Source organism: Centroberyx affinis, unplaced genomic scaffold (assembly GCF_046629955.1).
Source record: "Centroberyx affinis isolate AG114_WGS23_722 - 3 ecotype Tasmania unplaced genomic scaffold, CSIRO-AGI_Caff_v1 ptg003738l_1, whole genome shotgun sequence".
Lineage (NCBI taxonomy): Eukaryota > Metazoa > Chordata > Actinopteri > Beryciformes > Berycidae > Centroberyx > Centroberyx affinis.
In genome coordinates this window covers 84882-107616 of record NW_027281617.1, presented here as the reverse complement: position 1 = coordinate 107616, position 22735 = coordinate 84882, and the positions used below count along the sequence as shown (strand labels likewise).

General features: G+C 41.2%; 2 protein-coding genes across 2 annotated transcripts; both read right to left on the bottom strand.

Moving 5' to 3' along the window:
• Positions 1-780: 780 nt before the first annotated feature.
• Positions 781-4958, bottom strand: pfdn5 (prefoldin 5). The gene is made up of 6 exons (XM_071540872.1): positions 4874-4958; positions 4383-4485; positions 3978-4009; positions 3072-3146; positions 2838-2943; positions 781-1414 (listed from the first exon to the last, which is right to left on the bottom strand). Exons 1-6 carry the CDS (start codon positions 4937-4939, stop codon positions 1329-1331), a joined length of 468 nt encoding a protein of 155 aa, XP_071396973.1. The 5' UTR covers positions 4940-4958; the 3' UTR covers positions 781-1328.
• A 1441-nt stretch (positions 4959-6399) lies between these two features.
• Positions 6400-22451, bottom strand: espl1 (extra spindle pole bodies like 1, separase). Its single transcript, XM_071540875.1, has 32 exons — positions 22388-22451; positions 22149-22237; positions 21000-21302; positions 20141-20893; positions 19748-19849; positions 19455-19566; positions 19091-19218; positions 18475-18668; positions 18124-18366; positions 17844-17988; positions 17161-17320; positions 16726-16865; positions 16339-16473; positions 16088-16204; positions 15144-15315; positions 14848-14976; positions 14563-14719; positions 13989-14098; positions 12731-13896; positions 12209-12623; positions 11651-11782; positions 11184-11397; positions 10634-10839; positions 10182-10309; positions 9510-9632; positions 8682-8831; positions 8365-8532; positions 8085-8189; positions 7851-7966; positions 7642-7725; positions 7108-7272; positions 6400-6782 (listed from the first exon to the last, which is right to left on the bottom strand). The coding sequence occupies exons 2-32, from the start codon at positions 22227-22229 to the stop codon at positions 6581-6583; spliced, it is 6555 nt and encodes a 2184-aa protein (XP_071396976.1). The 5' UTR covers positions 22230-22237; positions 22388-22451; the 3' UTR covers positions 6400-6580.
• Between the last annotated feature and the right edge of the window lie 284 nt (positions 22452-22735).

The following is a 22735-nucleotide window of genomic DNA, read 5'->3' as shown; positions in this document are numbered from 1 at the left end:
GAAGTTTCCTTTCCATCCGTTCAAATTTCCGTGGCTTAAGTCAGCTTACCCAAAGCAAGGGAATGTTCTTCTACCTTGCCAGCAACCTAATGCACATTAATAAAGAAATTATTAAGTATGAGTTTTTTTTCATAAACTACTTAAAAGCAATTATTTTATACACACACACATACATATATATGTGTGTATATATATATGTATATATATACATATATATATATATATATACACACATATATATATACTTACACACAGCATCTAAAAGACATGAACTGGTCACTTGAAAGCACAGAAGGATCCCTTTGATAATTAAGCAAAAATGTTTAGAGCTGATGTTATGAACTAGAAATATCCGCCTCGCGGTTGTATGCCTCCGCCAATAAACTTTGTTTTATCATTGCAAGGACAGTCTTTATTTATTGAACATATATAATTAATGTGATTATTAGGTCAACTTAAAGGATTTTGGTGTCTGCAAAAGTAAGTGACAGCACTTCCAACGTTTTTGTAGAATGACCCAAGATCGTTTTCTCAGCTACAGTGGTAAGCAAAACATTATGATGTCACAGTGAAGTTGACCTTTGAACCTTTGGATATAAAATGTCATCACTTAATCATTTTATCCTATTAGATATTTGTGTGAAATTAGCATATGAATTATTGAGTTATGGCCAAAAACGTCTTTTGTGAGGTCACAGTGACCTTGACCTTTGACCACCAAATTCTAATCAGTTCATCCTCGAGTCCAAGTGGACATTTGTGCCAGATGTAATGAAATTCCCTCCAGGCGTTCCTGAGATATCATGTTCATGAGAATGGGAAGGATGTGAGGTCACAGTGACCTTGACCTTAGACCTTTAACTACCAAAATCTAATCAGTTCATCCTTGAGTCCAAGTGGACATTTGTGCCAAATTTGAAGAAATTCCCTCAGGGCATTCCTGACATATTGTGTTCACGAGAATGAGACGGATGGAGGACAGAACAGAACAAGTGGAAAACCCATTTAAGGTTACTTTATAAATCGGAACAAGCAAAAATGATTTTAAAATGATTACTTCAGCACAATGACAATACCTCCAATTTCCTACACAGAGTATAATCTACCTTCATTCACCTCTGACTAATGGCGTAGAACTCTTGTGACCAGGTTTGTGCACTCATACAGATCAACAGGGACTAAGTTATTTTTCTTTATTCCTGGGTATTTAACATTACTCCATGAGATATTGTTGATGGTATATTTGACGTACAACAGCGCATGTACATATTTTCCACATAAATTCAAAAATGTCCCCCAATCATGAAGAGTCGAAACAGGTGGTGTCATTAAGCCTTGGTGGTCCCCGCCGACTGTGATGCCTGCTGGCTCTGTTGTAGTTGCTGGATCTTCACATTCATTACTTCAATCACAGCTGTGATAAAGAACACAATGTACAAACTTGAATTAGGTGCATAATCAATGCTGAACTAAAAATGTAGAGTCATTTTATAGTTATCTTAAGACACAATGTCATCACGTTATTCTTTTGGCTGCAGAAGTGTCACCTTCTAGGATGTTCTGTTTTCAACCAAAAAAAAACCTGGATTCAGCTTTCTGCCCTAGCCATGTTAGGTTTGCAATGACAAGGTTTTCTGTGAAGGTATTATAGTAGCAAAACACCTGAGAAATTGCATGTTGGAATATACACTCAGACAATATTCATACACGTGTCCTTTGAATTCACAGAAAAAGACTTACAAATGTGCAAGACCATTTTTGAATGAACGCAATAGAAGCTGCAATTTTTCCATGATTACAACTTATCAAATCTGCTGTTGCAACCTCTCAGATGTCACTTTTGAAACAAATTTGTAAAACTTATCAAATGTGAAAGCACGCAGATTCACCATTTGTGATGTGCAAGACATACAACGTCTGAGAGGTTGGAACAGCAGGTTGTGATCACAGAGTTTTAACTCCTACTCTCAAAATACTGTATATTCCAATAAAAAAAAATAAAAAAAAATAAGCAAATATCATATTAGTTTTCAGCTTCTATTCCATTTTCAAGTCTAACAGTAGTGCTGCATCAAAATGTGAACTGGCAGAACATCTTGTGATTTCCAGTTAGTAAATCTGCAAAGGATCACTTCAGTGGGAGAATAACTTGAAATAACGTCATAGCACCATCATGTAGCATTTATTCCCTCTAAAACTCTTTAGTTTGATTTCTAGACATCATGAATTCAATATAAAATTTCCAAAACATTTGATATTTTCGCCAAATGCGCAAATTATTTATTTCGGCATCACCTCCAGAGGGCATATACGTGCAGACTGGAACATTTAAAAGGAGGAATGGAATAGACAGAGCCGCCGTTTGGCTCTTGACAGTGGATTGCTGCAGTCAGCACAAAACTGGACAGAGTCAAACAGCTGAAAACATGGCAACAGCCTCAACCAGTCCTCCACGTCTTGAACTGAAACCAAATCCACCTAATCTAGCTGCCAAAACTGGTGCCAGGAAAATATGGAACTATTTCTCTTACAGAGCCAACAAAGATGGACACCAAATGTACACATTCAAACCCTGTGCAAAATTTCTGCAAGCTGTCCAAACCATTTGTGGGTTAGTATTTCATTATTTTAACATATAAATTGGGTTTAATTATAGATGCTCGCCCTGGATTACGGTACAAAGGACTGATGCATCACATCCTGTGTATTAGTAAAAAAAAAATCAGAGTTTTGTAACATTACAGTGTATATTCATATCCATTAGAGAAATGTAATTGCGATCTGGGACTAAATGAGGCGCAAGTATAGAAATCTATGGCAACTGTAGATGGGCTTACCTTGTTTCATGGCATGTTTTTCCTGCAGGGCGGGCTGAATTTTCTCTATCTGCTTTGTGAGGAAGTCTATTTTGCGTTTGAAGAATGCTTTTGAGTCTCCCACATTCTGTCAGATGAATACAGGATCAGAAATCACTTCTACACAAAATTACCTTTTCTGCATTATTTGGGTATAATGAAAGCCAAATGATTAAATTGCTTATTGGGAATTCAACTGGCACAATTTGTGTGTACCTTTTCAACATAGTATCCTGTTCCCACATCCACTAAAACATGCTCCACATCATTTAATGTTCCAGGGACATACATCTGAGAAGAAGTAATGTTAAGGACAAGCACATATATACAAAGATATATACATATAACCTAATTTAAGGCATCAAATATCAGGACAGACAAAAAGTATAGGTGGATGTTCTAAAAGCAGCACACAAAATAGAAACATATCAAGTGAGCAGATTTTTTTTTTTTTTTTTTTTTACATTTTATAGGCCAATGGGGAAATTGACCCTACAAAACCATGGTCAAGACTCAACCTCTTCTTCATGTCTTAAGCAAGATGCCATGTTTGCCAAATCTGCCATGTTTGACACAGAATGTAAACATGCCTGTGTTTGATGACATAAGGGGCCAATTCACCTGGATCAGCCCACCATAACATCCCCAGGTTGTGGGTATCAAAGTGGTATTACAGTGTAATATGAAGGGATAAAGAAGTCAAAAACTATTTGGCACACTGATATTCTTAATGAATATTTGAGACAAGAGAGGTACAGTACAGTTCTTGCAAATTTTAGTCAAGAAATTTGGCAAAGTCTGATTCTGGGTAAGGGTATACACCCTTACTATTGATAGATTACTTTTTGGCTTTGAACCAAGAGTCAGCTTGTGCTTGTGGACTTCTACTTAGACATGTTTGAATTGGTAACGTTTAAATACTAAATATAGTAATGTGTAAATCTACACTGTCATATAGTTAGCGGATGCTTCAAAACAATCCTATTAACAGTAGATATTTATTCAACTTTGTCTGAAAATGTGGCCAGTTTATACAGGTCCTGATGATTGCTTAAACACAAAATAGACATGAGAGATGGCCTGAACAAGCCCATAAGTGCTCCCATTGTAACAGAAGGATACAGAGCTGGTGAGAGGCACAAGCAGTTCTTTTCCTGTATGAAGATGGTGGAGAGAAAGGTAAAACATAAGTCATCAACTTGGCAGCAATGACACAGATATCGGGCAAGATTTGTTAACTTTTAACAATTTGAAAGCCAATTTGTACAAGTATACAAGATATCTTACATACACCATCTCAAATGCTCAGACTTTCCTACACATTTTAATTATGTTCAAACAGTTTTCTGCAGGTGAAAACAATGGTGACCCTCCCCACATGTAGAATAGTGTAATCTTAATTCACCTGGACAATTGTATGGATGAATATTTCTTAAATCTGCATCACTCTGTGCCTAAACACGGTCACTCTATCAGAGGCTCTGGTGGGGCTCGCTAAGTCATAAGATGTCAGTTGACGTTACTCACCTTCATTACTTTTGTTCAAAACGTTCAAACTATCTTTTGCTTCAACATACTTGGTCTGGACAACTTTGAGCTGACCTATTGAAGACGTCAAGAACTCAATTTCCTGCAAAACATTTAAAACATAAATAAGGTCAGAGTGAGCAAAAACCACTGCTTTGAATTCACATCAATACCGCATCCATTGTCTGAATTCTACAAAACTAAAAATCTCACTAATTTAGATTCAATGACACAGTGCAATGTGCCCAAACGTAAGCTTTTAAATGATTCGTTACTGGCAAGTGTTATTCCCACATATGGAAATGTTGGATCGACACACACGTCGGGTGTGACTGGATGTTTAGCAAGTAACGTTACTGTCTAACGTTAGCGTTATGCTAGCTACACACCGGCTCACCCTCCCTCTTTCATCCAGATTATCACCCTCATAAAAAGGTAACAGTTGAGGATACACAACCGCACCAGAAATATTATGAACAAATTTCAATTACCTGATCAAGCTGGGTTTTCAGCCCCTCTAGCTGGGGGAGAGAGAGCTCTGTGAGATTGACCGCCATGTTGGAAGCGTGATGCGAAATGACTGTTCAATGTACTTCCAGGTTATGCAGATAGACCTTCATCAAGAAGGCAGGATATGTCGCCCCCTTGAGGAGAACATAGAAAATGCATCTGCTACTGACGAGCAGTCCGTTCAAAATACTGTTTACCAACTAAATAATTATTGTTAGTGCATTTCCAATATTTTTTTTAAAAAAAGGCATTTTTATTGTTGTTGGCAAATCAGTGTGGTTCTAATCAAAGCCCCCACCCACACCATATAGTGTGTTTATAGGTTTCAGACAATAGTCAGAGATTTTTGGACTACACACTCGAACCTCCCTGAAATAGGATTATGGAAAAAAAAAGAGCACAAGTTTTTGAGCTATTCATCCAATATGTCTGAAAGTCTCCCCCGCATATTCAAGCAGACAGTCTGCACTTTTATCTCCGCCGTGTCATTCACATCTAAAACAATATGAAGACAAAGAAAAATAACATGCTGACCAAACGGCTCCGGAGCTCACTCTACACTTGGTTAAAAATGTTCTATACATCTTAAATACCACTTGAACATTGTACAGCTTCCTTTCCCCCTATAATTGTCGATATTCTGGGTTTCCGTTATCTGGTAATTACCGTTTTTTACCGATAAAATGAGACACAACTGGGGAGGATTTACTGTTTTTTAATTGTTTAATTGTTTTTGATGTAGTGTAATGTATTAACCAATCAAGGGCCATGTGTGTGTGCATTGGGTAGGCCTACATTGTGCGTCGGGTGAAGGTAAGATGCCTTTGCAGTTTATTTTCATGACTTTTTGTTGGGCTGTGCTTTTTACATATTTACTGTGTTGTTTTTCTTGGTTGTCGGTTGCGTATTTAGCAATTAGCAAATGTGTTATGATGGTTAACGGGACATGCACGTTGCGCATTTGGCATTGCGTAATGGTGAGAGGGACAAGTAGTTTTTGGAATTTGGCATTGCGTAATGGTGAAAGCATATGGCTATTTGGCAACAAAATACATGTCAGGAACGAAGTAAAGATAGATAATAGATTATCCTATTTTTCTATTTTGCATGGACTTATTTTATTTGGAATATAATGTATAAGCAAAAGTAGCCTACTTTTCAATAAAAAATATTATAAATCTACATGCCTTGATGATGTAATTCTTTATATAGCCTGCATTTAAGCTCAATAAACACAGATAATATTTGACCGGAATTTCTCCCATTTGTCCAGGTCATTGAAATCTTCCAGGACACGTGGACCGGCACCAACTTTTTCTAAGGAAATATATCTTTGAAAATGAGTATGATCAAAGTTGATTGATTTGCAGTCATTGCCACAGAGCAGACACTGATCTTAAGTGAGTAAAACATTTATTCAAAATTCATCAATGTTTCTTGACAGACTAGATGTGCATTGAAACAACTGACATATCCACAAGATATATTAAAAAGCATTCACACTGAAATCATTGGGTTTAAAATTGAGGCATTGGTTTAAATTAAGAAAATGTAATACTTAAAGCTTGCAAAAGCTTGAATTATAAAATTTTAACTTGAACTTTAAAATCATGTCCTCCAGCTCGTGTGGTGGAACGATAATTTTGGATGCTGCTATGGTTGTTAAAATCCTGTTTTTGAGACAGCTCCTATTGCAGGTGGATTGGTAAGCCATAGACCACCGGTGCAGCTCCTATGAGGTGTTTGAGGTGTGTGGCCTGCCGGGACGGGCCCATATGATCCAGGAGGGGAGCTCCAGGCCCAGCGGACAACCAGGATTCTAGCAGGGCTTTAGTGAAGCGATCAATGTCCCGATCAGTCACATCCCACAGGTTTCCCAAAACAAAAGGGCTGCGGAGTAAAGAGGAAATAGTCATGACGTAGACCCCACAGGGGATCAACAAAATGACCACTGGAGTGTTCAGTGAAATTGGGAATTTCTCCATGGTAATAAATCGGTTGCAATGTTCAAAAGCTCTGTGGCAGCTATCTTGTGCATCTACCAACTGGTTTTTCAAGAATGTTGATTTGTCTGGTAATTCTCACAAAACTAAAATGACAAAATTCTTAGATTTAACTCTTATTCAAATCATTCTTGAACCACTATTATATATTAGATATTTACTAATCCACATTCAATGGAAAGTGTGTTAATGTGTACAGATAGACATCTTACCAGCCTGCCATGAGGTAGTTGAGGATGATACCTGCTCCCTCCAGATCTCCACGCACCGCTAGAGCAGCACTACTGCAGCCAAAGAGCAGGGAGGCTGCTCTCATCTCCTGTTTCAGGACCCTCTGGCCATCCAGGAACCGTGCGCCTGCACCGTGACCCACGTAACTACAGAGGGGACAGAGGGGAAATAAAGTAAAGCAAGTTATTAAATCAGGGTGCTTCATGAAAGACAACATGGTTCTTCTCCAAAAAAATACATTAAAATTGTCTTGGAAAAAACGATTGTGAAAAATTTAGCATTCAACCACTCATTCACTTGATTATCCTCTATTGTGGGAGTTCAAATAAACAAAGTTCTACTGTACACTTCAGTACTTGATATAATATTCTACTGAACTGTATTGTCTATGCAGCTCCTGGAATCAACTTAACATAGTTGATTTACTTTAAATCAGTAAACAGCTACTATTCTAGGGGACAATAACCCATTCTCTCCTCTCCCTCTCAGGATACTTAAGTCCATCTCAAACTCACATGTAGAGATCTTTGGCAGCGACAGCTTCCTCCAGTTGAGCGGAGTCAGGAGCAACTCCACACACGCCCTCCCAATCCCGCTTACTTCAAAGGAGCAAATTTACAGGGGAATGAGAAAGAGAAAGACCAATGAGAGAAATCCAAAAACGCTAGAGCATAGTCAGTTCATAATGCTTCTTGTTTAACTGCCATCTGAGTGCTGGTCTCACCTGCTAAACCATTCCTTGAATCGCTCCTGTGAGTTTCCCAGATTAGCATCAGGGTCAAGTACATAGAACACCTGCTTAGTATCCACACCCTGCTTCAGGATGGACTGAGGGTCAGTCTGAAGGGAGAGAGTTCAATAATGACATCTATAACCACCATTCAACATATCAGTCATGAAAAAAAAATTACATCTGCACCACTTGGCATATTGGGGCAAGTATGGGAGTTAATCTGACCTCTTTCTGAATGCAAAGTCCAAGTAGTGAGTGGAGAGACGGCATGCGGGTAACAGAGCAAGGCCTTAAGCAGGAGATGCTCTCCCATGGCAGCTTCTGAAGGTACTGCATGAGCAATAAGACAGCATCAGAGATTATCCCACTTCACACAGGTCATATTGTGTTTCTGCTTTGCAACTCTCAATATGCCCATGGCGGGCATATTGAGAGTTGCAAAGCAGAAACACAAATCATCAGGCCTTCCAAAAATGAAGTGTTTGACAGAGATGAAGAAGCCAACCTTGTCCAGTATGAGAACCACATGACCGTGGGGTTCAACTCTGCCTGCCAGTCGAGACACAGCTGTCTGTAGCAAGTGATCACACTCCGCGCCCCACTCTGGAAAAACTCCCACAGCAAATCTTTTAAGTTCTCCTTGGGAGAGCAAAGGAGATGCGGACAGCACAGCCTGGAACACAGGTCAGAATTGTTAGTGGTTGTCACCTTGCCATTTATTTTACAACTTCTCCAGACCAGATCAAGACAGAAAGGAGAGCCAGATGTTGACGCTCAAGGCTCCGTGGAGCAAGCAAAAGTGAAGAAACAAGTAACACACACCTTAATCATCTCCTCACTGGCTGTCACACCCCTGGCAGACAATGCTTTGCACAGGTGCTTGGCCTGATTGGAGAGCTCAGGATCAGATGTCAGAGGTAGAAGAAAGCTCCGCCAGCATCCCATCAATCCCTCCATCTCCTCCAACAGTGTCTGAGAAGAAAGATGGGAAGGTGTTCAAAGGGTGAAGACAATAAGCACCAAGATTTAGTGATAGTATTTCCTAGTTCTCACTGGGTCTAAGGTTGGGAGAAGTCATTTTCATTAACGATTTTCATGTATTGTTTCATAATGTGGCCGTTGTGAAGCCCTTTGACACCAACTATGATTAAGAGCTATACAAATAAACTTGACATGTTATCTAGCCTAAATTCACGCAATGCATTTCACATCCACAAGTCTGTCTTTCTTTTCCAGTAGCAGGGCTGTGCAAAAAAATCGATACAGTATTGTATTGCAATATTTTTTTCCATGATACTGTGTCGATTTTCCAGCCCCTTGTATCGATACATTAAAAAAACATTATTCATGTTTTAAACTGATTTAAAATGTCCTTAAATTTCCCTCAAATCCCTTTGAATTAAATAATTTTGACTCAATTTGTCCACCGAGTTATCAATATAATGTGATGTACATATTAGACTACCCAGGTGGTACACAGCAATGTGTATTTTCAGCTCTATTTTTACATTTTCAGTAAATTATGTAGAGTATTGCAATGTATCATGACACAATCGTATCGTGACCCATGTATCGTGATATGTATCGTATCGTGAGGTCCTTGCCAATACCCAGCCTTATCCAGTAGTGCCGTTGTTCCTCCCCACTTACCTCAACACGAGTGTCCAGCGCCCTGCGGCCCTCCCACCACTTGGCTTTGTCAGAGACACAGCTCACGACCTTCTGTTCCACCTGGATACTGTCCATCTCCTGCACCAGACAGCTAATGGGGCGCTTCACGACACGGAGAGAGACAGAGAAGGGACGTCATTGGGGATGTTGATAAATAATCAACACTTGAATGTTCTTTGTTGTGAAATCACAGCAAACAAGCGTACATAATGAAAAATGCTGAGGCTTAACACGTTTACTAGAGGATTTTTTTTTTTAATTCCACTGGAATTTAAAAAAAATAGGAAACATACTGTGAGCCAGATTTTTTATTTTAAATTTTTAGGGCGACACATGCCTTCTCAGTGGGGGAAATGCAGCAGCTGCCTGTGTTTTTCTTTTTGATTGGATATTCAAATTATGAACAAGACAGTTTTCAGTCATATTTAAGATTACCTTTTATTTTAAATAAATTAAATCACAGTAGTAGTAGCTTTTCTGTTTCAGCTAGGCTACTTGTTGCAGCTGGTTAGAGATGGAAGAGGTGAGAGCATGGCATCATTGTTTCTTAAAAACACCCAAGTTTAGATAATGATACTATTATACTGTGCTAGGAAAACAACACCTATCCATCTTTTTTGGCAATCTGGTCATTTGATAAATCATTCTCACCTGCTGTTGGGAGGTGGGGAAGTGAACAGTCACAGGAGCAGATCCCCTCTCAAGACGGGACAGTATGATGGTGTCCCCCATCTCCCCAGGTTTCACTCCAAGCACAGACAGCACACACACTGTCACCCCTGTAGATGAAAAAGAGGGATGCAAAAAAAGAGAGAAAGGACATATTACGCTAACATAACCATAATGAAAATAGGGGTCTGCCTGTGCTTTCCTCTGAGGAGCTGTTTAAGCACATAAGCATCAAGCATTGACTTACCAAGCTATGGATGAGACAAAATACAGTGCACACTCACTAAATAAGGCGTCACTGAGAATACATGATAGAAAGCTGACATTTAGAAGGTGGAATGCCATTATGAAATGTTGTCAAATGACCACTGGAAATCTCAAATCTAACATTAATCAAAATCTACTCGAAAATCAAACAATATTTAATATTTTACCCGAGGGAAGGTGTTGAATTTGTTGGATAAAATCTTGGCAGTGTTGCTGGGGGAAAGTAGAGGAATCGGCAGTAGGGAAGGAAAAGATGTTCTCCAGCTGAGACAATCTGTGTTCAGGAGGTGTCCTTGACTGGGCTGGACTGAGCTCATCTAGACTCAGAGCATCCATCTTGTCTGCTAGCTCACTGGAAGTCTTTCTCAGCTTTCTGTTGGAATGACACATCAAAGCAATGGGATCGTCCAACTAACTCAAAAACACAATCAGTGATACTGTTGTATACTTCAAAAACTTGGGCCTAGAAGCATCATGTAGAATATAGCAGGAAACAAGTACTTCAGATCAGTGCCAATCCAGTTCCCAAATATTCATACTTGGATCAGCATATTAAGATGTTCCAGAGCATAATTTGATCAAATTAATAAATAAATGCAATTGATGCACTAGTTCTTGGAATTGTAATAGCCTGCATGAATGTAGTACTCGAATCAGCCAATCTAGTTAATAAAGTACTCAATACTCATTTGGTGACCCTCTAGTACAAATGCTTACTTTAGGAAACTGGCTAGATGCCTGATCATGCGATGGCGGCTAGTGACACCCAGTGACTGGGTATGCAGCATTGCTGTAGTTATGGGGTCCTGTTGTCCCAACGTCAAGGCTAAAAGAGCACAGAGGCTGGGATAGAGGGTGGGAGGGGGGAAGTGCTGAAGGGCCGACCAGGCGGAGCGCAGCAGCGACTGAATCGCTTCCACAGAGAGACTGTCTGAAAAAAGAAATGACAGAGGAAACGATTAGGAACGGGTGATGAGCTGCAAACTTCCTTGATAAAGAATAAAGTTGAACCTGTATTTTAACCCTACAAGCATAAGGTATCTATTTAAGAAAGCATGAGAGGACAAATAATAGGACAAAAATATAAAAACAGTCCAAAACAAAGAATGCTTTGTATATACACAGTATACTGTATATATTATACTATAAAGATACAGCATCACTGCAGGGTAATTGCGACTCACCTGGCCTGGTGTCTGAATAAGAGAGGTGGGTTTGCAGGCCTCCCTTCGGCTGACCTCTGCTCTTCAACTCAGACAGATCGTCTCTCTCCAAATTTCCACACAGGTCCCTCCGCAAAACCTCAAAATCTATGTCTGGACAATCAAGAGTTCAAGGCAAGTAGGGTCAGATTTACATCAACAGTGTTACAAAAAAATACAAGTTAATGCTAATTAGGGCTATACGATTATAGCTAAATTGATAATCCTTATTGTGATCACGATTATCAATTGCCATGATTAGCCTTGATGATTTGGGGAACAACCCTATGGGAACAACATGTTACTGCTCTTTGCACATCTTTATCAACACCTTGACTCAACTACAGCAGACATTCTAATTGAAATGTTTCAATATTGCCGATATGCCAATACTGTATGATTATTAACTGTGGAAGCTGAACTTACAATATGATTATACATGTTAATAATTATGTCCTTATGCCAATTAATTATAATTAAGTTCAATTAATTGATGAATCATTAATGGAAAGTTCCACTGTGTAAACAAGACAAATGCACCAATATCCTTACTTGAAGCAGCATTGTCTTCAGTCTCAGTGTCTGATGCCCTAAGCTGCTCAATGCTAATGTCCATGACGCCGTCAATCTCCTCTTCAATGGTCCTCATTTTCTCGGGCTCCTCCTCCATTGCTGCCTCTGTCCCAGGCAGCTGCCTTCTGCTTCTGCCTCTTCTTACTGAAGCGGGCTGCACCACTCTTCCCTCATCCTCAGAAGACGCAGACAGAGGGAGTGCAGTGCTCTTCTTAACCCTAGTCTGCCTCTTGGGAGGGACTCTCTCCGTAGCTGGTTCTGGGGCTGTTTTACGGTTGTGGGCAGCCCTGGTGGTAGTGGTACGCTTTTTAGAGACATCCATTTTCTCTTTGAGCTCTGCCTGGGGATTAGCCTCAGAGTCACTCTCATCACTAAACTCCACCTGCATCAAGAGATAAAATGAAAAATTTATTTTGTTGCATGCATAAATTAAATTAAACAAAATAAAAATACAAATCTGTTTTTATGGGAATAGATTCCCATAAATACCTTGAAACGTGATTTCTTTGTGCGTCTGGGGGCAGCAGGTACAGGTTGGGTCTTGTCTTGAACTGGAGACAACTCTTCATACACATGGAACTGCAATCCTGGGGTGGCTTTCGCTGCCCCTTTCTGTGCCGAGGGAGGGGCTCTGACCTTCTGGACAGGAGTACAGGCCAAAGTAGGTACCTCTGTGTCAAAGTCAAAAGAGCCAAGCTCCCTAACAGAAGGCTTGAACTTAGATGACTTTACCACCACGGGTGTTATAGGGGCCAGACTCTTTACTTTGGATGAGGAACTTGTCACTTTAATCTTGGGTTTAACAACCTTGACCTTCTTTGCGTCTTTTGTCTTGTCAGGAATATCAAGTTCTTTGACAATAATGACTGAGTCTTTAGTCTTCTTTAGTGAGGATGGGGGAGGCATTGTTTTGTGTTTAGATTCAAGCTCCACAGCCCCTTTCGGTGGGTTCCAGGTCCAAGCATTGGAGAAGAGCTCTTCTGGAGTGCAGTCCTTCTGGGCAGCCAGGGCAAGCAGTGAGGCTATGGCTTTGGTTGCCATTAGACCTGCTCTCAGAGGTCTCAGCTCTGGAGAGGGCTTGGAATCCACAAACGCCAAGCCAGCCTCCAGGACATTCCATATACCGTGGACCTTGTCAAGCCTCGGTTCCAGCCCAGACAGGGCCATGCGTAGGTACACACGTCCTACCACATCCTGCATCAGAGAAGGCTTAGAGGAGCCTTTGGCAGGACCACAGAGAGGGAAGAGTTTAGCCAACTTCGCCCCAAGTTTGGCAGTGACACTCTTACAGCGGGCTAACGTGGCCCGGTGAAGCTTCCAGCTGACTCTGGCTTCAGTGGGACTCAGCTGGAGAGCCAGATCAGCCTGTGTAGCAGCCCAGCGGGCTGTGGCACGGCCCAGACAGGGCTCAGAGCAGCAAGAGCACTGGCAGTCAGGTTCATGAGCCAGGGCGGAGAGCCAGCGGCAGGGCTGGGCTTTCAGAGGCGGGGAGCTGACCTGATCTCTCTCCACAGGTTCTTTGGGGAACCACCTTGTGCTCAGAAAGTCTTTACAGTCATCCTCCAGGGTGGGGAGAGGAGATTGTGACCTCGGCACCGGACGTCCTTTCCTTGGTTTGATTTTCACTTCTGCCTTCTGCTCCCGATTAGAAAAATCTAGACGAAAAACAAAAGAAGTCTTGTAGCTCAAGGGAAGTGGCACTCCTAGAAGTAATAATTGAACTGGCACTGCTGTGCATTTGTCTGACCTGTACAAAGTTCCAGAAGGTTCCTGACTTTGTCCAGATCAAATCCACTTTCCTCTCTCTCCCCCTGCATCAGCTCCAACTCAGCCTTTACCACCAGCAGCTCAGCACATCTAAACAATGACACACAATATGCAAAAGGAGAAAAGATTGAAATCCATCATAACATTAAGAGGAGTCTGAAATAGCGAGACACAATAGCTCTGACAGTACAGTATGCAGTATGCTATTGTGCTGTGTGTTAGGGTGGGTACAGTATCACTCTGGTTTATGGATTAGTTCTTTGGTTTACAATTTGAATAGTGAGTTGGTGTGGACCTGTTTATGTAGGAGATAAATGTGCACATGTACTGGCGCAGTAACAAATATGTTTAGGTACTGTATCAAGCCCAACAGTGCACAAAACATAATGGAAAAAATCTGTGTTGTGCCAGTATTATTACAGCATGGTACACTTATGCAGCAGAGACAAATAACTATCTGTGAATGGCCAGTATGAGCCGATAATGTCAGTGCACCAGCTTATCTGTTGGACCCTGCTTTACTGCAAACTTTAAACAGACTATCATGTACATACTGGCTGAGTGCCTGCAGCTTGATGGCCAGTTTAAGGGCTTCTAGGCATTGGAGCCTGGCATCATGGATGGCCCCACAGCTGCTCCTCACTGCCACCATCTTCAGCGAGCAGCTTAACAGCTCTGAGAGCAGCTGCCACTTCAGCACCAGGTTATCTCCTGCTCTCAGACCAAGGCATAGATGGAGAGTGTCATTATGGCAGACAGCACCAAAACAAATGGCAAAAATCCAATAGTAATTTTCCATGAATTACACTGTCAACCCATGATGTGTGAGACAAGCGTACCTTGGTCGATGAAGCGCATGTCTGAGCTTCTGCTGTACGTCCCATACAGGCCCTTCCCCACTAAAGTGACCAGCAGGCTGCAGAGAAGCTTGAGACTCTCATACAGGGCTGTGTCAGGGCTATTTAAACCTGGAACACACACAAATAATCAACACATCAAAATACATAGGTCCCTACATAGGTCCTCGGCTCTAAATTCTCACATGCAAACACAAAAACATAACAAAATGGTATTTGGGAGGAGTACAAATTATAACTTTCCAGTTCAAGAAAGTGTAGCAAATGCTTCTGCTAACCATGCTGGGTGATACACTGGCGCTGGGCTTGTGGCAGTGCAGCGGTGTCCAGACTCAGGTAAGAACTGCAGGTCTGGAGCGCACGAGCACGCAGCAGGTACCAGCTCTTGGATTGTCTTTGCTCATTCACTTCTTTAAGCACCTCACACAGATAAGGCACCCCACGCACCACCTGAGGTATCACCAGATTTAAAAAAAAAAAGGGGGAAAGGGGGGGATTAGCAATCATCTGCAAACAATCAATCATATCTCTGTTCAAGTATGAGAAAAGATGAAGGGATCAATAGTCAAAATGCGATGAAAAAAAATAGAAGCTGGACAACTATGGTGTGTGCACGTGCACATGTGCTAGGGTAAGGGTTGGATGCTATCCCTATATTACCATATACTGGGATTCATGAAAATGCTCAAGGCATCATATTTAATACCTTGATAACATTTCCACTCAGTTTTCTGTTAAAATAAAACTGTATGCTTGCCATTTGTAAACTCTAACAGCTCCACAAGTAGTTGCAGCTGGAGTGCAAGGTACACTCTTATACCCTTATGCAAGGGGGTATTAGGGTATTCAGAAACATTCTAAATAAAACTCTTTGAAACCCAATGGAGTTGTAAAAAGTTGTAAACATAAATTCATCATGCCTGTTATCAGATGATTAATAATTTGCATGGAATTCACAAAACAAGATATGTGGCAGTCGAAAAAAACGCATTAGCGGCAGGATGCCTGTATGTTTCTGACCCTACCCCACAGCCAGGTGTGCCACCTACTGTCAGGAGACATTGTAGCAGGAATTTAACATCTAACTACAATGATAAAACAATGGTGTTATGACCACCTCACATAACTGGGACATTATTTTCACAATACTGCTATAAAATCACATATTCCGGCAAAGAGAAAAATTGATATCGGCCAACCCTAGCACACACACGTTACCTACCTGTCCTGTGCTGTAGCAGTACTCGGCTCTCAGCAGAACGGCCAGCATAGAGAGGGAAGAAGGCCCCTCAGAAGCAGTGTCTGAGGTAAGAAACTGTTCTGCTTGCTCCAGCTGAGCCTGAAACAAGAGTTAGTAGCACTTGAAAAATCAATTTTCATTTATCTCAATTGTGACAATAAACTTCTACCAATCATATCATATACTGAGATACAATATTTCCATTGAGAATAGTCATTACAGAACTGCATTACCCGAGCCAGCTCAGGGGCACCCAGATCCAGAAGGAGCCTGGCTGATTGGCAGAGGGAGCTGGCACAACCTTGAGCATCAGCAAGTTGACGTGAAAGGCCCAAAGAAAGTTGGTAAGCTTCCAAAGCCTTTAGAGGCTACACAGGAGAGAAAACATTGATTTGATAAGATACACAGATACACCAGTGGTCTGAATGCTAGGTGTACCAATCTGACCTCAGGATGCACCCTTAAAAAACGTCCTACACACCTATGTAGTATTCCTCCAGGTTACTTAATACCTACTAACGTATGTATATTATACCTCCTGGTTAATGTGAGATGGCTATTGATTAGGTAGGAGCTGGAAGTCCCTCCAGAATGATTCTGACCAGTGTCTGTTTTGTTACCTTTCCCATGAGTTTGAAGAGGGCAGCGCTCAGAGCAATGGAGCTACAGGTCTGTTTGGGGTTCCTGGCAGATGGCAGGACTTGACTCTGCAGAAGAGAGGACCACTCATCCAGGGCTTTTTCCAGAGGCTCACATAACTCTGAGGAGACAAAAAAAAACCAGAATGTCCATCTCACACATCCCAATTCGGGTAGAATAAATAGATTCTAAGGCTTTTTGGTATGAAACACAGACAATAACTGACAAACTGTCACCCATGTTAGGTTAGACTGACCCAATTTAGTAGAAAAAAAGATTGAAAGCCTGAGGCATTTACAACATATGGTGAACATGCATTGTGGAGCAGAAAAATACATTTTGATATCAGTTATAGGCATTATATGATACAGCTATCTACAGTTGGATGATTCATCATATGAAAAAGCGCTTCCTACTGGTCTCTGCAGCCAGGTTGAAACGCAGGCCTTCATAGACCTGAACGCTGTCCTGCGTCTTCTGCTTGTCTTCGTAGTCAAAATCGTTGGTCCCTATGGGATTGGCCATAGACCGTGTCTGCTCACGCAAGTCCTGCAGTTTTTTCTCTGTATCAATGGCCTGGTGAAGGAGAACCAAACATCAGTGAATTGATCAAAAGGCACCTGGTCCTGACTGAAGCCAAGATTTTGGTAATTCTAGTTAAGGGTTGTTCAGTTATCAATAGTTTCTACCAATTCTTACAGTAAGTCTATGGAAGAGATGACTTGGTAGAAATATACCTGTATTTCTATTACCTTTACAATCAGTATATTAAAGATCACAATTAGATTGCAGGTCTAAAACTGTTTTTGTTCTTTCAAAGAGTGGGTTTTCTTCAGCTTTATGATATTTTTCCATGAAACAGTAACTAAATGAGAGAGGAGTTGAGGGTTGCAGAGCATACTGCCTGTGAATACTGGCATAGTGTTATCAATTCCAATTCCACTCATTTATCATCATTTCATGAAATAAATTAAATTCAATGATTTTCAATTCCTAATCCTAACTCCAGAACTAACTGGTAAGCCATTTAAAAACACAAATTAAACAGAAGTGCATGAAAATAAGAATATGATACCCTGACAGACTCAACAGTACCCACCTCCTGAAGGTTTTTCTCGAGAGTGCAGATATACAGCCAAAGTAAAGCGTGGGCCTTGTCATCCTTCAGTCTATCAGCATTCTCAGCAGTCTCTGGCTCTTCTTCCAGTAGCCGCAAAGCTTCATGGGTAAAATCCACTGCCATGCTGTGTAGTTACGAATGCAAATAATGAATACAGAGAGAATGGGCTGTTAGCCATGTTGGCTCAATTAAGTTTGTGTATCAAAGAACATTGTACATTGGAGATGACACGTATAACGATCCAAGAAAAAGCTCCTACCAGTCAGTCTGTTCACTGAAATCCTGGAAACACACAACTTGGGCCATTTCACACAGGAAGACAGCGCGCAGATGTGTGTGGGTGCTCTCCTCATGGCAGATGTCCAGCAGATCGCAGAGAGTGTTGTAACGCTCCTGGGCAGTGTCCCCTGCCACCTCCTTGTAGGCCCACAGCTCTTCTTCCAAAAGGCAAAGCATTACTCCCTCATCAGGAACATCAGGACCAAAACCATCACGCAATGTCCTATTCCGGGACCATGACAGGACAGGGCAAGAGTTGATAGATCAGTTTTGTTTACATTCATTTAATGTGAACGATTCTCCAGTGTGATCAAGAGTGTTGTGTCTGTACCTGAGCCGGATGTCCTCCTCACCGCTGCGGGCTGCATCAGCTTTCGTTTTCACCCACAAGGAGACAGGCTCAGCCATGTGACTTGTGATTTTCTCCCCCAGGGCCTTCAGCCATAGGATGACCCAGTCCAAGGCTCGCTCCAGCTGTCCACCCCGCCTTGAACTCTGCACTGCCAGCATGAATGGTCGGCTCAACTAGACGATGATAACACAGATATCATTACAATTTACAAATGGTTAAAAGGCTGTAATAATAACACAAGATAAATTAACATGTGTCTTACAAAAGCAAGAAACATAACAACAAATCTCTATCCTATTCTTTACTGCTGCAATGACCCAATTTCCCCTCCAGGATCATTTAGGTTTCATCTTATCTTAAAAGTAAAATAAAATTTTTGAAAGAAATAAGAAAATGCAAACGAGATTCATCTTTCCAATGGTACCACTTAGGCTTCTTGATTCAATATTAGGAATAATAATCTTTGATGAATTAGCTCCCCTTCCTCCCCGCCTCCACCTTTTATCCTAGTACAGCAAATACATAAATGCAGGGTATATTGTGTATTTATAAAGACTGAAACAATGTGATGCGGAATGGAACAAAAAAAGCTTACCCTATCAACAGAGAGAGAGCTAGGGCAATTCCTGCATAGCTCCTGGCAGAGGATTTCAACTAAAGTGAAGGCCTGGTCATAGAGTCGTCGGTTGTACAATCCACACACCAAGTTGCTCACAGCAATCACTACAGGGCAAATGGTGATCAGAAAAACACAGCCATGGAAAAAAAGCATTGTTTTCAAAACAAGGCTACTACCATCATATCAAATCAAACAAATCAAATGCACATGCAAGTTTTGCCCATAATCCAAGGGAGCAGTTCGGAAGCAAAAAGTGGCCAAATATGTAGTTAAACAAATATAAATGAACAAATATTAAAGCTGAAAAGCCATACAATAGAGAAAGTTAAAATGTAATCACCTGCTTTGATGAGAATGCTGTCACTAGACAGCTTGCGTAGTTCAGTCATCATCCGTCCAGCTGTGGCCTGGCAGTACAGCAGCACTCTGTCCAATGTATCACTGTTCTCCAGCTAAGAAAGGCAAACCACAATCAGTACTTTCAGTAATACATCCTAAATACAGGTCTCTAAGTACATTTCTAGAACTGTGGCAACATTTTGTAACTTTGGGACCATCACATCCAACTAATTATTAAATATCTAACAGCTTAGGCCTTAAATAATTCTGTGGAGGTTACAGAGTTATCCTTACCTGTGAGGCCAGCATGCTCTCGTAAGCAAATACGAAGCCTTGGTAAATGCTGAAGCACAGGGACTGTTGGAGTCTGCTGCTCTCAGTCTGGCATGCCGAATTCTGTTACATATTAATAAACCACACATTAGTTAAGATGTCATAACTAACACACACACACACATTCATCATGATGCTTAAGATTTTTAAAAACAATTTATGGAAACAGATCTATATAGGTATTAAGAGAGGTCATAAGTCATACTCTAGGTGAATTCTCCTGAGGATGTTTTTTTTTTAGCTTCTAAATGCCTTTTTAGTGACCTTTGAGAAAAATTTGCCTGTAACCTAATTTTACAAAACAATTCCCCCACCCACTCTCCTTTTCTACACAGCAACGAGACCCATCCTAACCTTCTGCAGTATTTTTAATATTTGTTCTTGGTGCTCCTCAAGAAAAGAAAACCAGGCCAGGAGCACAGGTCCACTTAGTCCCTTGCTGTGTCCACTTTCGACAGCCCACACCACCAGACTGCACCCTTCCAGAATTGCATGGGCTTCCCGGTCCCCTGGGGTGGCTGGGAGAGACCTCAAGGCCCGGGCACACTCCGTAAAAGCCTGGCTACTCTCCTCTCCAGACCTCATGGAAGAGTGAATCTTTACCGCCCCTTTGCCAAGCACCAGAGCTGTACCGTGACAGTCACCACAGTGCCTGACCTTGCTCTCAATTTCATCCAGTAAAGAGGAAGCCAGGTCCCAGTAGCCTGCCTTACAAAGCAGCTTAGCTATAATCAGCACCACTTCAGAAAGTGCGGCTAAACTGGGCTGCTCATCAGACTGCCTGTCCCCGTCCCCCTTGCTGCCTCGAGCACCAGTCCAACAGGTGTAGAAGAGAGTCTGCGTTTTCTGCAGAAGAAAGGAAGCATCCTCCTTGGTCACTGTCCCACAGCTATTCTCAAACTCCGCTAAGGCATCTTCTGTGTACATGGGAGCTTTGGAGTAGGAGGGAGGCACTGTCTCCCTGTCCAACAACAGGAGGAAGCTCAGAGCTTGCATCTGGCAGTGGAGTTTGTCCCTGGGATTCAGGGTTGTTGCACCTTTGGCAGCAGATAGTCCATTCCAGAGAACTGAAAAGCAGCTCCGCACAAGAACACAGTAGTCTTCAACCTGTGGACCATATAAGACAGGCAACCTTGTTAATGCAGACACCAAAGAAGTGATTAGGCAGTGTGAATGTGGGATATATGAACTCTTCTATACATCTGATACATACCTGTTGTGCTGGAGTAAGCCTGCTGTAAAGCAACTCGGCTAAATGGCTACACAGACTGTGAACTCCCAGGGAGCTTAGTTTTTTGACAATATGGAAAATGATTTTTTCCATGTACAGAGGACTGGTTTGAGCAACATGCCCACCAGACAGGTCATAGCCATGAAGGGCAACCTCCACCAGCTTTATCAACTGACTGATGTGGTCAAGGTCAGGGGGTCCAACTCCAAGTTGATGGTTACAGGCTCTGATGACTCTGTCACACAATGTGCGACCGTGAACCCCGGGTTGACTCTTCACATAATTCTGCAATATGTAAACAAAACTAGTTTAGATTCCCCTTTCAGGTTGAGAAATGTTGTAATATATAAAATATGATGTGCTTTGTAATTTAAATACAAAAACATGTCTGCTATTCAACAGAAAATGGAATGGTACTGAGGCAGTTAGAAATAATAATAAATGATAAAGACTTTCGCAAAAGTTTCAAATTTCACAACTTTCCCAGGATTTCCAGGACCGTGGGAAGTTCTGGGAACCCTGACAGATATACTACTCCATTATCCCTGCACACTGAGTGTGTTGGTTGATGGCAAAGAGCAACTATTCTCTGACCACAAAGCTGCTGAAGCTGTCTTCATGTCTTCTATGAACTCCTTCGTGAACTCTCCAGCATAAGTCTTTTCCGAAGCTACTGGCTAGCTTAAGCCAGCTAGCCATCGCAAAGTCTATGAAGACTTCCCACTATGAACCATGACGACACTCTCTGAGATATAGCTGAGATATAGTAGACTTTTTCAGGACTTTAAAAATCCTAAACAATTTTGGAATAAAATCAAAACTATAACTAATGTATCTGATAAAACTTCACCTAATCAGATAAGAGTTAACAATGTCATATTGCATGATCCACTTTTAGTCGTTCAAGCTGCTTGGAGTATGATCTCCTGATTTTGTATGTCTTATTATTTGATATTTGTTTTTTTTTGTTTAGTTAAATGTTTTGTCGAATTACTATATGTTTATATTGTATTTTGTCGTTGAGGACCCCCTTGAAAACGAGATGGTACATCTCAAGGGGTTATTCCTAATAAAGAATTTCCATAACTAACGTTACATTCACTAAAGTCAGTACAAATACATCATACTAACCTCTAGTTCTTCAAGTAAAAGACCCGTGTCTTTCAGAGAAGCTGTCCGCTTGACGTACTCGTCGACCTTCAAACACTTCATTTTGACAGCTGTAAAATACATGAAAATTAAATATGTTAACACAAACCTCGATAAAACCCAGTTAGCTTAGCTAGCGACGGCGTCAACCTGAGTTGCCTTGCCTGCTTGACAACATGACATAGTTCAGCTAACGTTTGCTAACGACGAGACTTTCTTACCCTTTAAGTTGGAGACTTTAGTGGTGACACTCGTGTTTACAGCGCAGAGCGACCAATGGCTGGTTCGTTGTACATGTGAATGGACATTTCCAGATGACTAAATGGATAAACGGTTGCAGGTAAAATTGTCTAAATGATTTAACATAGAACAGTCTCAGTAAAAGGGCCCCGCGCACCGTTTTTGAAAGGCATTTGTTAACCAATCCGACGGCACATCCGCATTTTCCGGAAGTACAAGGACTTCTGGGTATTGTAGTTTTCCGATCATGTCGAAATCTCTTTAGTCATAACAAGACGTGTAACTATCCATGGTCAAAACAAAAAATCTCAATCAACGAAATATTCATA